The 15284-nt window shown below is 38.3% G+C and overlaps 1 protein-coding gene across 2 annotated transcripts in view; it reads right to left on the bottom strand.

Annotated features, from left to right (window-relative positions):
* Nucleotides 1-2500: 2500 nt before the first annotated feature.
* The window catches only part of kdm4aa (lysine (K)-specific demethylase 4A-a), a 28401-nt gene continuing 15617 nt past the window's right edge, over nucleotides 2501-15284 (bottom strand). For both annotated transcript variants that reach the window (XM_084426566.1, XM_084426567.1), the window contains exons 13-22: nucleotides 12973-13154; nucleotides 10713-10908; nucleotides 9887-9963; nucleotides 9402-9457; nucleotides 8058-8166; nucleotides 7588-7776; nucleotides 6046-6216; nucleotides 5359-5478; nucleotides 5198-5290; nucleotides 2501-3884 (exon numbers count right to left, since the gene is read on the bottom strand). In XM_084426566.1, the coding sequence (XP_084282692.1) occupies nucleotides 3747-3884; nucleotides 5198-5290; nucleotides 5359-5478; nucleotides 6046-6216; nucleotides 7588-7776; nucleotides 8058-8166; nucleotides 9402-9457; nucleotides 9887-9963; nucleotides 10713-10908; nucleotides 12973-13154 (1331 nt within the window). In that variant the 3' untranslated portion in view covers nucleotides 2501-3746. The remainder of the gene's footprint in view (nucleotides 3885-5197; nucleotides 5291-5358; nucleotides 5479-6045; nucleotides 6217-7587; nucleotides 7777-8057; nucleotides 8167-9401; nucleotides 9458-9886; nucleotides 9964-10712; nucleotides 10909-12972; nucleotides 13155-15284) is intronic.

Below are 15284 nucleotides of genomic sequence, written 5' to 3'. Positions count from 1 at the left end.
CGCAGTAGTTTCAATTTTTGCCATCAATGTGTACTTACGATGGGGAATTGTTTAATTTGGACTTCTCTGTGCATGCTCTTTGAGGTGGTGACCATAGACCTGCATTATATGACTGACAAGACCGGTTTGACCTAAAAATATCAAAATTGAAACTACTGCGGAAACAAAGACACCTACATCTTGGATGCCCTTGAGGTAAGCTAAACCATACCAAAACTTAATTTCAAAGTGAACTATCCCTTTAAAGTCATATGACATAGCCTACCAAGTAGCCTAATGAGTGAAATAGTCAAAATTATGACAGACATGCGAAGTCAAAATTGTGAGCATAATTGTGACGTTCTATATCATAATTATAGTTTACCTTTTTGTTAAAAGTATTACTTATATGACATAATTTCGAATTTGAATCTCGTAAGGGACTTTTTAAAATCGTAATTATGACTAAAAGTAATTTTTTATTATCACAGAATGACTGAGTATGCCATAATTTACCAAAGCATGTTTTTTTTTTTTTCTTATGTGGCAGAAATGGATTTCCATACGTAGCTATCAGCACACAGTGTTGTGTTACTTAAAACAGAGATTATGCAAATGAAGCTGGTGTAATGATGAGTATAGACAAGCACCAAAGTTCAGTGACCAGTGCCATTTGATTTTACTACGATATTTTGGAAATCTACCAAGGTAAAACCGATGCTTAAAGCCATGGTATATGAATATAATAATGATTAACTACCATGAAATTCATCTAATACCACAGTAGTTTCTATTGCACTATGAATCACAGTTTCATTGGGCTAGTTTACAGAAGTCGCGTGCATCTGTCTTGTGTTGATGGTGACGCCAACCACGTATCTCGACTTTTATGATTTCATATAAACATAAAAATATAACAATCAACCCACTCACATATCTTTAGCTCTACAGATAACTTTGTACGTCTTAAATTATACACACAAATGAATGCAGACATTTTCTAGTCTTTCTTTTCAGTGGGGAACGTCGCTCTCAGTGGAAATGCTCGTGAGATCATTGAGTCTTTCTTGTTGAGCACCACAGTCTGTTTTTAACCAAGGACAGCTTTGAAAAGGGCACTAGAAGGAGATGTACACTATTTCAGAGCTTTCCTGTGGACTGACATAAGTTGAGCCTGTAGGTTGCTGTACTGTGAAAACCTCAGGAAACACATTTAACCCACACTGGTCTCTGAGCGACCACCTCATGCTAATTTAAGCGGCAAGAAATACATGTAGCAAATGAGATCTCTATGGCCTGCTTTATTAACGAGAGAAAAGCCTACTTACCTTTTTTTTTCTATAGCAGACAGATCGGCAAACTTCCACATCACAACAAAACGTGTTGTCTAAATAAATGAATAGAGCTTTTGTCTGCATGAACACGTCTTAAAGGCGTCACTACACAAACATCATTTATTTAATACTTTATTGGCAGACTTCCCTTGGAAACCCTTCCTGTTTCTCTGCTTCTGTGGCTTCATTATCTTGACATGATAAATACTCAAAACTGATGTCACATCTGACCACCGATACCATGCATTATAACGCATTTAATTGACTAATATTAGTTTTTCATATGGGAATTAATACAAGTATAACAGAACTAATACAAGGAGTAAAGATTGTGAATAAAAGTTCAAAATAAATACACAAATATATATGTATATATTTAACAGGATTTTTTTTTTCAAAGCTGATACATTATCCCTTTAATCAAATGTTTTATTATTGTTATTTTTTATTATTATTATTATCAGACACCACATGACTGAAATGTTTTCACTGCATTTTTATAGTACATTTCAGGTAAGCTATGCTTTATTAAATGATAGATAGATAAATATTCATTTAATTGGATTATTACTTTATTATAAATTCATGAAGTTTATTTATTTAGATTTGTATGCTAAATGTTTTCACTAGTTCTGAATATCAGTTTTAATAAAAACTTGTGGCTAAAACAAACCAAAATTATGCTTATCAGAGTCTGACATAAATATATATATATATATATTTTTTTTTTTTACTCCTTCTGGCCATATAATTGATTGTGAAATAAAATGCAATAAAAGTTATTTACAGTTAACATAACTGTATCATACCTGCAAACTCCAGACTGGTGAAAAAGGTGATGGATGGGGAATTTTTTCTTCAAAAAATTTATTGGAATCAGCAGTTCAAAGTGTCCCGAAAAATTAAAAGAGAACTACATTGCAGCAACATTATAATGAAATGACACCAACGTCTATGGTAACATAAAATAACTGTAAAACTATGATTTAAAAGGTTAAATAAAACAAGTTTTGATTAAAAAATAAAACTCATGCTATTTAATTGTCAGAATGGAAAAATGTGCCAAAAGGCGACGGATTTGCAGGTATGGTTTATGCAACATACAATCTGTCTGCAACTGAACATACCGTGTTAAAAAGTTAGTTTTGCAATGCAAGTTAAAAAAGAAGAAGACACTTCAGCATAAGAACCATGTCAGCTCACATCTTTTACTGATGCACATTAATGGGTTTTTTTTTTTTACAAAATACATATATGGAAGTCCTAGAGCCTCTGCATTCAGAAGTGCAGTGAGAACGAGGCTCACGTTCGAAAAGCAAAACAAGAGGCAGAAGAAACGTGCCGAAAGCTCGAGATTTTTTAAATTAACTACATACAACTCTATCTCACAGTATATGAACATTAAACATGTATCATAAAACAGCAATTAAAATAGGCTTCTTGATAGAAAAAAATATTTTTTTTTTTATAATTTCTTAATAGTGAAGATTAGCCCTATCTATCGAACAACTGAAGAGCTGCAACAACCTTACTTTCTCCAAATGCTGTCGGGGTCAAACATGGGCTCCTCCTCAGCTTTTTAGAAGAGCATTTCTGTCTCTAGAGCTTGGCTACGGCAAGGACAAAGAAGACAATTCATAAAAGTACAGCTGAGAAGTGCAAAAATAGCTTATTAAATCCGTGGGGCTTTTGATAAAATGTTGACAGCAGTAAGCTACATTAAACGAAAGTGTATTGAACCAGAATGCAAGGCAGGGCTCTGAACAGCTGCGAAAGTGAGATCCTTGGCGTTTCGCTATGAGCTCTGCATCTCCAACAAAAGACACACTCATCGGCACTGAACTTCGACACAACTGGAACTCGCGGCGTATATTGCAGAAGTTACTTTCGTAAAGCACCAGGTAATAAATAGGCTTGTACAAAACGACTCTCAAAGACACGCTGAATTCATTATGCTCCAAATAATGTACATTATTCAGGGTCTCAACTGCACAATTTATGCCAGTGTAGATCTTTAAAAAAACAGGAGATCCGCGTCCGTAAAGTGCGATGGCACCGCCGGGCGCTAAAATACGGGTAGAAACAGCACCCTGAATTAAGTCAAATAAATTAATTCAATTTGATAAAATTCGATATTTTTATGAAATGGAGATTACAAATATTCTGTATCAAACGAATGTGATTGAGAGCGACTTGATGAACAGAGTGAAGATGTGTTTGTGGCACAGTTTCACAGAGCTGAGGTTAAAAGGGCATCGAAGCTGCATTCTCTGAGAAAGACACTGAAACGCCCTGCCTCGACTCAGATGAGATCGGGATAGATGAAACCCCTCCAGGTGCGGGACGCCTGCGGACTGAGCGCCACCGGCATTGGCAGGGTGTGTGCTCGAGTCCGCTGGTGGTTTCAGGTGATGAAGGCCGTGTCGTCGCTGGCTACTCCATGATGGCTCGGTAGATGACGGGTTCGATATAGTCCCCTCTGTACCTGGAGTTGATCACTCGCTGTCTCTTGCTCTCCTGAACCTTCTTCTCACCAAACATCCCGTCAAAGCGCATGTCCGATGCCTTGGACTGAATCACACACACACACATGAAAATCAAGCACGTTTCTACAAACGTCTTCATTAAAGAGTTAAAAGCCACGAACCAATCAGTTGCGAGGTGAATCACAACATTACAAACTTTGATTTCAAGCAAACTAGTATTTGAAAATCTAATAAAAAGACTGCGGCTGTGTCCGAAATCGGCACTATTTGAGGGAACCCTAGTGGATCTTATCGCGTACACTCATTCAATCCCTCAATGCACCAAAATAACGAGTGTATAACCGATCCAGATCCAACTCCTCCCACCTTACATATACCTAAACCTACCCATCTCCACCCCCTGATCCCTAAACCCACCCCTAAACCTACCCATCTCCACCCCCTGATCCCTAAACCCACCCCTAAACCTACCCATCTCCACCCCGATCCCTAAACCCACCCCTAAACCTACCCATCTCCACCCCCTGATCCCTAAACCCACCCCTAAACCTACCCATCTCCACCCCCCGATCCCTAAACCCACCCCTAAACCTACCCATCTCCACCCCCCGATCCCTAAACCCACCCCTAAACCTACCCATCTCCACCCCGATCCCTAAACCCACCCCTAAACCTACCCATCTCCACCCCCTGATCCCTAAACCCACCCCTAAACCTACCCATCTCCACCCCTTAGATCTGGATCCAACTCCGCCCCCTGGATCTCGTGTACTGCAGTGAGGTGCTACTGAAAAGCGGCACTCAGTGTCCAAATCCACTCACTCGTTTTCATTCACTCCTTCAAGTGGATTATACTAGTGGAGTAATGTAGGGGATAGTGAATGAAGGTATAGTATAATCAGCATATAAACAGTATAATCAAATTAAAACCAATCAAAATATGGCATTTGACAAACACAAATCTCCTAGCGATTACATCATTTGCTGCACATTGGAGTGGGCGTTTGAACTCTCGAACTCTCTGATTGGTGTAATTTTCTGTACAGCATCACAATTATGTATTTTTTCGCCACAAATTCAGCTGTTAAACACACTTATTTTATATAGCGGGCTGACGGCTTCAACAGAAGCATCGATTAAAACCCTCACAGCTCATAGCTGGTCGGTCTTTAAAAAACATTTTTTTTTAAATCAATTTCCTTATGGAGAGAATTAACAATTGATCGAGTTTTTACTTCTGGAACTTGACTATTGAATATTATATATGCTGAAGATTTTGAATTATTGCTGATTTTGAATAATACAAGCTCAACGACTATTAAGTACTATTGTCACGGCACAATTTTTTTTGTATTTTGGTATTTTAACTTGCAATAATCCTTAACATATCGGGCTCACCAGACGGGATTTGACCCTCTTGGGCAGCTCTTCATCTAGGGTGTAGACGTCATCTCTCTTAGTAGTCAGCTGCGACCCGTCCTCAAACTCCACCTGAGGAGAAGCAGTGATTTACTAAATGCAGACACAGGAACTTGCTTGAACTCTGCTCTGACATTTACCTGGTACATCTGAATGACATGAGCTGCCACGAATTTGGCTCCATAGACAAGACCATCCGTCCATCGGACCTGAACCACTTCACCCTGCGGTGGCGGACCCAGCTGAGCGCAGTCTCGGTTCTACACAAAAACATTCATACACAAGAATATGTAATATCGTAGTCATAATTAGACAAAACATACACAATGGTTTTAAAAGGTTTGGAGTCAGTATTTTGTTTTTATTCAGAAAGAACGCATTACATTGACCAAAAGTCACAGTAAAAACATTCATAATGTTACAAAAGATTTCCATTTCAAATAAATGCTGTTCTTTTGAACTTTCTATTCATCAAAGACTCCTAAAATAGTTTTTACACAATACTAAAAAGCTGTTTTCAACAATTAACAGCAAATCATCATAATAGAATGATTTCTGAAGGATCATGTGACACTGAAGACTGGAGTAATGATGCTGAAAATTCAGCTTTGATCACAGGAATAAATTACATTTCAATTACAAATGTAAATTCAAATTACAAAAATCTTACCAAACTTGATCGCTAGTGTATATTCATTACAGACTTTTCAATAACTTTCAAGATTACTTTATTAAGTCGTTAATGTGACTTTTTCAGGCCTGCAAAATGTCCTGGTTTTCCATGACTTCTAAAATCTAGTTAAAATATTAGTGAAATATTCCCTTACCACAATGTCCTCTGGGAAAAGGTTATCACTGAAGGAGCCATCGTCAAAGTTGACCTCATAAAAGGTCTCTTTTGTCAGCTGTATGACCTCACACTGGTAGTAGCGTCCGTTTTTGTGTTTGCAGATGACCTTCTGACCCACGCTGAGCTCTCGCATGGCTGCTTTATTACGCTGCAGAGGAGAAACACACATCAGAGCTCGGGCCCAATCAAATACCTTGTATTTCTTCCCAAATTCCGTGATATATTTTTTTTCCAAATTCTGTTTTTTATCTGTTGTAATTTTCCTAAGTTCCATCATTTAAATTTCTCAGTAATTTGTTTTAATGACTGATCCTGGCATCGACATAAAATGACGGTCACTGACGGAGGGTCGATGCTTTTCAGAATGAAAGAAATATGCTATTTATATCAGGGGCGAATTATCAAAAGCAATGGTGGGTGGGAGTTTGGGTGCACATAATGAAAACGATCACTGTCATAAAAACATTACTTTTTAATTAAGGTTTAGAGCACAGGTGTCAAACTCAGTTCCTGGAGGGCCACAGCCCTACATAAGGCGCGTTTCCATTACAGATTTGCGCAAAACTTTTGCGATTTTTTTTCTAAATGTCGACAAAAAACGATTGCGAAATGACGGCGTTTCCATTAACTGATGTTATGTGACTAAAACTTCATTTTTTTTCCTCTCGCGATCAGTAAAGTCATTCCAAAAACATGGCAACGGACGTTGGTAGGGTTATGTAGCCTACTAATCCCAGCCACTGCACTGGCCATTATTACTAATCGAAGGAGATGTATGTGTGTTTTTCAAGCATTAATGGTAAGAAACGACCCTTATACTTGTGAGCGGCACATATGAGGTGTTTCTGGGTGTTTCTCCCTCATATTTGCTTCGAGGTCTTGATTGTGGCATTTATTTGAGGTTTACAATCCATTATTCCTGTAATTATTTTGTCTTATATGAATTTAATAAAGAACTCTCGTATTCTGTCCAAACACACCGCGTCATCTACGTCAGGTGACCTGGAAATGCGCAAAAACTGTTTCCATTGCAGTTTTGCGAAATATTTATTTTTCGAATTGCCTGAAAAAACACCTCATGCGAGCGGAAAAACGGTTTCGCGGTAAATGGGAGCTTTTGCGAAAATGACGTGTTTCCATTGGGCGTATTTTCAATTCGCCATTTCAATTTGCGCAATCTGAAGGGTAATGGAAACGCAACTACAGTTTAGTTCCAGCCCTGCTTCAACACACACACACCTGCAGTTTTCAAATACGCCTGAAGGACTTGATTAGCTGATCAGGAGTGTTTAATTAGGGTTGCAGGGCCTCCAGGAACTGAGTTTAACACCCCTGGTTTAGAGAAAGAAAAATACTGACATAATCTGTTCTAAAGTGGCCTATAAAGTATTCTATAATGTATTTAAACACTTATGTCCTGCTTAAAAATGTCAAAAAAAGGAAACATGAAGTGACTACTGGTCCACTTGAAGCAGCCATGTGTGGAATTGCAGAACTTTAGAGTTTCAGAGCTCAATACCTCTGATTGCACCGGGCCTTTGTGGCGGCAACAGGTGACGTAGACGACGAAGGGCCAGTTGTCCGGGTGCATGATGACGCCTGCGGCCTGAGCGCAGGTCGGGTGGTAGGAGGTGGGGCAGCGACCATGAGAACACTGCACACAACAGCCCGACGTTTTCTTCATCCGCCGTTTGCAGTAGTAGCACTTCTAAAAGCAGATACATGAGAAGAGCTCACAGGAAGTCAGTTCAGAGGAAGTGAGTCAGGAAGAAAAGGGCCCCAAGTGCAGATATAAATAACACTCTGCTTATTCCAAAAGCCTTTACAGTAGAAGTCAACATCTTGAAGTCACAAACCGTGCCAAAATGTGTCGTTTTCTCGCATCAAGGATGTGGGACATGATTTAAGACAGTTGTTGATTGATGGAGGTTTGGCGTAAAACCACATCTTTGAGAAGTGAAATGTTGCTGTTTCCACACAGAAACTCACCAGTTTGAATCTCTGTAAGGGAATGCCGCTGAGATCCACGGGTGATCGTTCAGCGATGTTCACAAAGCGAGCCTCTAGAACTGCCACCGCACACAGGACATGAACCCATCTGTGCACGGAGACACATGTCAGGAACCAGCGCTGATCATTTACACAACATTAACAGATGCTGAAAAGAACAGCAGGATGAATAAAAAAAAAAAAACCTCACATTTCAGTCACATTTCACCTCAGAATCAAAACAGAAAAATAAGCAATTCTATTTTGCATTTTGGAAAATCATCTCTTTTTTGGACCACTTACAGTGGGACATTATTATAGTTTGCCTGGAAGTTCTACTTTTGAGTTTTTGGTAATTATCATTATTTTCAGTGATGGTTCTATCATTTTTAATCTCACTGATTACTGTAAAAAAGAAAATAATAATTATATAGATAGGTAGATAGATAGTCAAATCAAAATTTATTCAGACACTTTCAACATTTCTCACATTATTACAGTTTATTCGCTATAGTTTAGAAAATGGTAATAAAATATGACAAGAACTCAGAGTTATCAAATCAGTTTATATTTCACTGGTTTTGTCCATCCGTCTGTTAGACTGTCTCACAGATGAATTATGTTGAATATCTGTCAGCTGTTAAATTTAAGTACACTAGATAATACCAATTTAGCTCAACCAATGCTTCATTTTGTTCAGTCTGTGTGTAAAAAGGTCACATTAGCAATTAAAGAAAAAACGCTTCAGCAAAACATGGTCAGGTCAAAGTGTCTGAATAATTTTTGGTCCCAAATTTTTTATAAATTGTACTGGTAGTCCACTGTATGAAGAATTTTTGGGTATAACAGGTCTCAGTTTACTTTATTTTGCTATCCTCACTTACATAAATGAACTAGTGAAATTAAAGAGTGTCCTGCACCCACTAGTAAAAAAAATATCAAATTAAATCTGGTGTCTGAATTATTTTTGGTTTGAGTGTATATAGCAGAGTATTTGTAGTACAGTAATAAACATCATGTATTATAATGATTAAGTTAAATTACACATGGTATAACAAATACTTCTGTATACACTGAGGTATTTTACTTAAGCAAATATAATTTCCTATTTCTTTCTTTTGAGACGTTCTTGAGAATTTTTGTGAAACTCAATGTGTTGTAAAACACATTATTCCTGTAATCTCAAACCAGAGTTGTGTAATAAGAGAAGTTGCATGGAAACAAAAGGTCCTTGTTGGTCTAAAGCGCACACAAACACAGGAATTCAAGAGCTAATGTAACTTCTAGGTCAGGAGGCATTACCTACGTGAGTCCTGTCCTCTAGTGGACTTTTGTTTTACTTACTTGCCATTATTGGCTCTGTGTAACGCTCCTCCTCTCAATGAACACAGACAGCAACTCTGTCAAGAATCACAGATACAAACATCATTGACATCATACTTGTCATTAAACAGAGAGATGAAAGATCAGTATGTGTTTAATGCAGGTGTACAGTGGCCCAAAAAGTATTTGGACACTTAATGTCACATTTAATGTATGAATGTCACTGCATTGGATAAGAAACATCAAAGCAAGTGCCATTCGTTATAAAGTACAATGCACTGTTCAAGTAAAACATTTCACAAAAACAATACTAGGTTTGTATACACCTAGGATACATAGCTCGTATTTCAAACTGGCGTTCATGCTTGTTGTATTTTTGTTGTTTTTGGAGCTTGACAGCCTCAATCTCAATCTCAGTCAAAGCAAGTTATACGGTTATACGACAGTACTTCTGGGTGTCCAAAAACGTTTGGGCCACTATATGTTGTAAAGATGTTTATGTATACCTCAGCGAAGGCGTTGGCTTTACAGCGGGCACATTTCCAGTCTTTGGAAATTCTCAAAGGGGCCACACCATAACAACCTGGAACAAACAGCGCAAATTAAACCGATTTTTAGAAACACACCCTTTTCTGACAAAGTACGTTCACATCTATGATGAGACCACTATGGTGCACCCTGGGATGCTTTTCAAACAGTACTGAAGAAGTTCACATGCATGCAGGACATCTGTTCCCTAATAGTTTATATTCTTATTCTTTTAATTTGAGGCATCATAACTGAAAGAAATTACATTTAAATCCATGTTATAAACTCGTTCAGAAGTTTGGGGTCGGTAAGATTTGTTAATGTTTTTGAAAGTCTCTTCTGCTCACCAAGGCTGCTTTTATTTGATCAAAAATACAGTAAATCAGTAATACAGAAAAAAATATTACAATTTAAAATAAGTGTTTTCTATTTGAATATACTTTAAAATGTAATTTATTCCTGTCATCAAAGCTGAATTTCCAGTCTTCAGTGTCACATGATCCTTCAGAAATCTTTCTAATATGATGATTTGCTCCTCAAGAAACATTTCTGATGATTATCAATGTTGAAAACAGTGATTTTTTTTCAGGATTCTTTAATAAATAGAAAAAGAACAGCATTTATTTGAAATAGAATCTTTTGTAACATTATAAAATGTCTTTACTGTTACTTTTGATCAATTGAATGCCTCCTTTCTGAATAAAAGAATAATAAAAAGAAAAAAGACACTTACTGACTCCAAACTTCTGAATGGTCATGTATGAAAAGGGAAGGTCTGTTGTATTGTGAGAGGTCAGTACTCACTGGTGTGCACACGGACACTGCACAGGGAGCAGCTGATGAGCAGGCTGGTGCCGTCCTCCTCCAGGCGAGGTGTGGACGTCTGGACCTCTGCGCTGTCCTCGGTGGTGGTGGTGAAACATCTCTCAGGAATCAGAGGCTTGGTCCTTATCTGACCCCTGGGCAGCACCACAGCCGGCTCGCTCTCGACTCCTTCAGACTGAACACACACACAGCGAGCGTCAGACCTTCGTCATACTCCAGTGACAGGAAAGAAATTAGTGTTGGGCAGTATGACCAAAAATCCATATCATGGTATTTTTCTAAATTATACCGGTTTCACGGTATATGACGGTATTATTATTTTTTCAAGCATGACTGGGTGTTAACCACATTTCCTACTGATTGAGAGAGGAAATACTTCAGTAGACTGACTTATAATGCCCAATTTTACTGTCATGAGTGAATATTGTAGAAAAATTCCACACTAGTTTGGAGCGACAGAAACAGCGGTTTCCTCCGATAGCGTCTGTACACAAAAGCAGCGCAGCACTCATAAACGCTGCTTTATCAGGAAAGATAAAGAAAGACTCAATTGAAATAACATTGAAACTTTTCTAAAGACCGTCAGTTCACTTCACCAGCGTTTTGACTTTGAAACGTGCAGTGCTCATGTTTGTTCAACGATGTCAAAGCCTTTTGGAAAATCTATTTGTGGTTGGCAGAGATGATATAGTGAACCAATATGGGAAACACTGTAATATAATGTGACAGCTGTCAATTATAGTTTAAAGGTCCCATGACATGAAAATGTCACTTTATGAGGTTTTTTAAAGGTCCCATTGCATGAAAATTTCACTGTATGAGGTTTTTTAACATTAATATGAGTTCCCCTAGCCTGCCTATGGTCCCCCAGTGGCTAGACGTTTTGATAGGTGTAAACCAAGCCCTGGGTATTTTTGAGAAAATGAAAGCTCAGACGGGCGAATCTAGAATCTTCCCTTTATGTCATCATAAGGGGAAAGGTCACCTCCCCTTTCTCTTCTTTGCCCGCAAAGAGAATTTGGCCGCCCATGAGAAAGTGAGAGATTTTCATCATGGCTTGCAAACGAGCGAAGCATGGCAGTTGCTCAGTGTTTGGATGTACAAATGAACACAAAGATATTTTTTTAGTTCCTTCATCCGAGCCTCTGAAGAACCAGTGGGTTATGTGAATGTCTGATGTGTAATTGTTCAAGTTACAAAGTCGTTCAATACTGTTTTTGCATCAGTAAATCAAGCCAGTGACTAAACGATCAACTTCACGTCGTTTCTCTTAGTAGGATGAAAATAATCTTACTTAAACTGTGATTAAAATACAGAAAGCGATCAAAGAACAATCCCTTTCCAGTCGCCCAAGCTGTCAATCACACAGCGCGAGTTTATCTGGACACTTGCCCAAACTCTTTATGAAATCAATGATGCTGTTACGCTGCACAACGAAGCTCTTACTGTACTTACCTCATGTTTGCATTGGTGAAATCATTAGTGAGAGTGCAGAAACTGCGTTGCAATGATAAGATCTTCATTCACGCGATCAACAGGCTGTCATCTGCTCACTGCAACCTTTTATGTGATGGGAATATATCTAAATACTTAAAAAAACTTCTCACGATTCGTTAATCTCGATAGCTGTAATAGTAAAAACGTATAATAGCTGTAATAGTAAAAGTATTCGAGAGAGTTCCACATGTAATGCTATTTCATATGCAAGCATGTCAGTCAATCACAGCAGTGGGCGTTTACACTGAAGTCTCACAGCAGCCAATCACAGCAGTGGGTGTTTACACTGAAGTCTCACAGCAGCCAATCACAGCAGTGGGCGTTTACACTGAAGTCTCACAGCAGACACGCCCCTTCAAACAGAGCGTTCAAATCAGAAGCTAAAATCAGGCTAGGAAAAATGCCTTTTATTTCTAAATTATTTTAAAAAATTATCTTAAAAACATACTATTATAAGGGCACCCCAGGAAACATTATAAAATAATAAAATAATCCATGTCATGGTACCTTTAACCTATCCATCTTCCCCGTCACGCTAAGCTGTGCCCTCACCACAGTGCAACAGTGAAAAGCGACCCCTCTCAAACAGTGTCACGCCGCGCACCAAACGTTGTTAAAGCGACATACGCCGGTATTGCGGTATAGTAAAAATTCATATCATAACAAAAATAAACAGTATGAACCGGTATACCGCCCAGCACTAAAAGAAATCAAGGCAGATGTTTGAAACAGGCCACCGTACCCGTTGATGAGCCTGAAAGATCATGCACACAGCGCAGTATGGAGGCAGCAGACCCATCTCTCTGTTGTACTCTCTCTCTCTCTCTGGATTATACGGTCTGTTCTGCCACAGCTGGGTCAAAGGTCGCGCCCAGGCCTCCCCGTCGAGCCCGTCCTCCTCTGATGCGGCCTGATCCTGCAGCTCTGCACATGCACACACAATCACAGAATTCTTCATTCACAGGATGCTTTTATACAGCGGTACTTTTAGCAACTTTGGTTACACGTTATTTTAAGGTGTCTGTGTTACAGTGTAATTACACATTTAAGGGTAACACTTTATTTTACAGTGTCCTTGTTACATATCTTACATGTACTTCCCATAGTAATAACAGTAAATTATGCATAATTACTGCAACTAACCCTCAATCAAATCCTAATCCTACCCTAACCCTATAGTAAGTACATGTAGTTAATAAACGTATACTCAGTACTTAAATGTATAATTACACTGTAACAATGACACCTTAAAATAAAGTGTAACCCATTTAAATACTGAGTAATATTAATAAACTACATGTACTTACTATAGGGTTAGGGTAGGATTAGGATTTGGTTGAGGGTTAGTTGCATGTAATTATGCATCATTTACTGTTATTACTATGGGAAGTACATGTAAGATATGTAACAAGGACACTGTAAAATAAAGTGTTACCACAACTTTTTACATTGTTAAAATACTTTCTGTCAAAGTTATATGTGCAGTGACAACTGTACACATGGGCATCAGTTTGGTTTGAAATGTGCTGAGGACAGAGACACATTTGACAGAAGTGCTGGGTACAATGACACATTAATTTTTTTTCTCTCTTTCGCGCAGGTCATGTTTTGAAAGAGATGTCCTGTAGCTTACTAATGTAAATAAATAAAAATGTATACAAAAATGTGATGATGTCCGACTTGTTTTATGAAGAAGAAAGCCTTAAGTTTTCAAAAAGCATTAGACATATGACCCACTATTCTGCTTCATATGTAGGCCTACCATGTTGACAATATGACGTGTTTTAATGTACCTAAACAATGATTACCAAATTTCTCTCTCATATTGCTCCTCATAACCACTGAAAACTGTCAAAAAAAATCTAACCCAAAGTCCAATTATTATGGACGTTATCTGACATTAAGCGTTTCTGCTTCACGTTTCCTGCAGTGTTATGAACAGAGAAGCGTGTAGCCAGCGCAGCAGCAGAACGGCTGAATAATGAGCTCATTATTTATTTCTTAAATTAATACATGATATTAGCTAACCTCATGATTTGCATTATCTTAGAATTATACATTTCTGAAATATGGACATTGCTCGGACACCTCTGATAACAGATCACTCTAAATTGTAATGTAGACTAGACATGCATTTTCTGTAAAGCTGCTTTGAAACGAAATGTGTTGTAAAAAGTGCTCTATAAATAAATGTGAATTGACTTCCTGAAGAGTCAGACTTCGCGGAACATTTCGACATTGCTCTGTTTGAGTAGCCCGATATAGCAACCACGACTCAACCAGTGGTGTCATGAGATTAGGGCAGGACTGTCGGTTTGCACAATGCGCAGATGTTTGTCATTCTGTGTAATGGTGCTAGTGCACAGAAATTACTAGGGGTGACCCCGAATAGTCGAAGATTCGATGCTTCGATTGGAGGAGCCTGATTCGACTACCGATCTCACGGTCGAATCTTCGCAGAGGTGTTATGAAACGAGGATCATGCCACTTTGGCTATATGAGGGCGCTCAATGTCTGATTTCACATAGAACTACCGGTTTTCTGTCAATACGTTAATATTCAGCCTATTATGATAATGCTGTATATAAAAATGTGCAAAGAAAGAAGCTTTTAAGAAATATTTTTTTAACGTGCGTGAATAAATCCAAACACCCCGTGACAGATTTAAGTTTCACTTTCAATCCGTGACCGACAGAGGAGCGTCTTCTTGGTGGCAAGGATTTAAATCTTTAACAATGTCTGGGATAAGAAAATCTAAAGTGTGGATGTACACCATCAGAAAGGATATTCTCCCAGGCTGGATTTAGCATCAGGAAAACCATGATCGCACTTCTGCCGGCCAACGTTAACAAGTTGGTTTTCCACAGGACATTAAATGCTTAACGTGAAAAAAGCTTTTAAAACGCTTAAAAGGCACTTTAACGTGGCTTAATGTATGTACACAGTACACACTTTATTAAGAAACCATACTATGTGCAGATAAGCAGATGAACCCAGAATATGAACGCAATGAGTTCCTCCTATAGTAAAGCGTTTTCATATTTTAATTTAACT

The sequence above is a fragment of the Rutilus rutilus genome (assembly GCF_951802725.1).
Source record: "Rutilus rutilus genome assembly, chromosome: 12".
Lineage (NCBI taxonomy): Eukaryota > Metazoa > Chordata > Actinopteri > Cypriniformes > Leuciscidae > Rutilus > Rutilus rutilus.
Note: the sequence above shows the minus strand (reverse complement) of the source record. Positions and strands in the feature narration are given on the sequence as shown.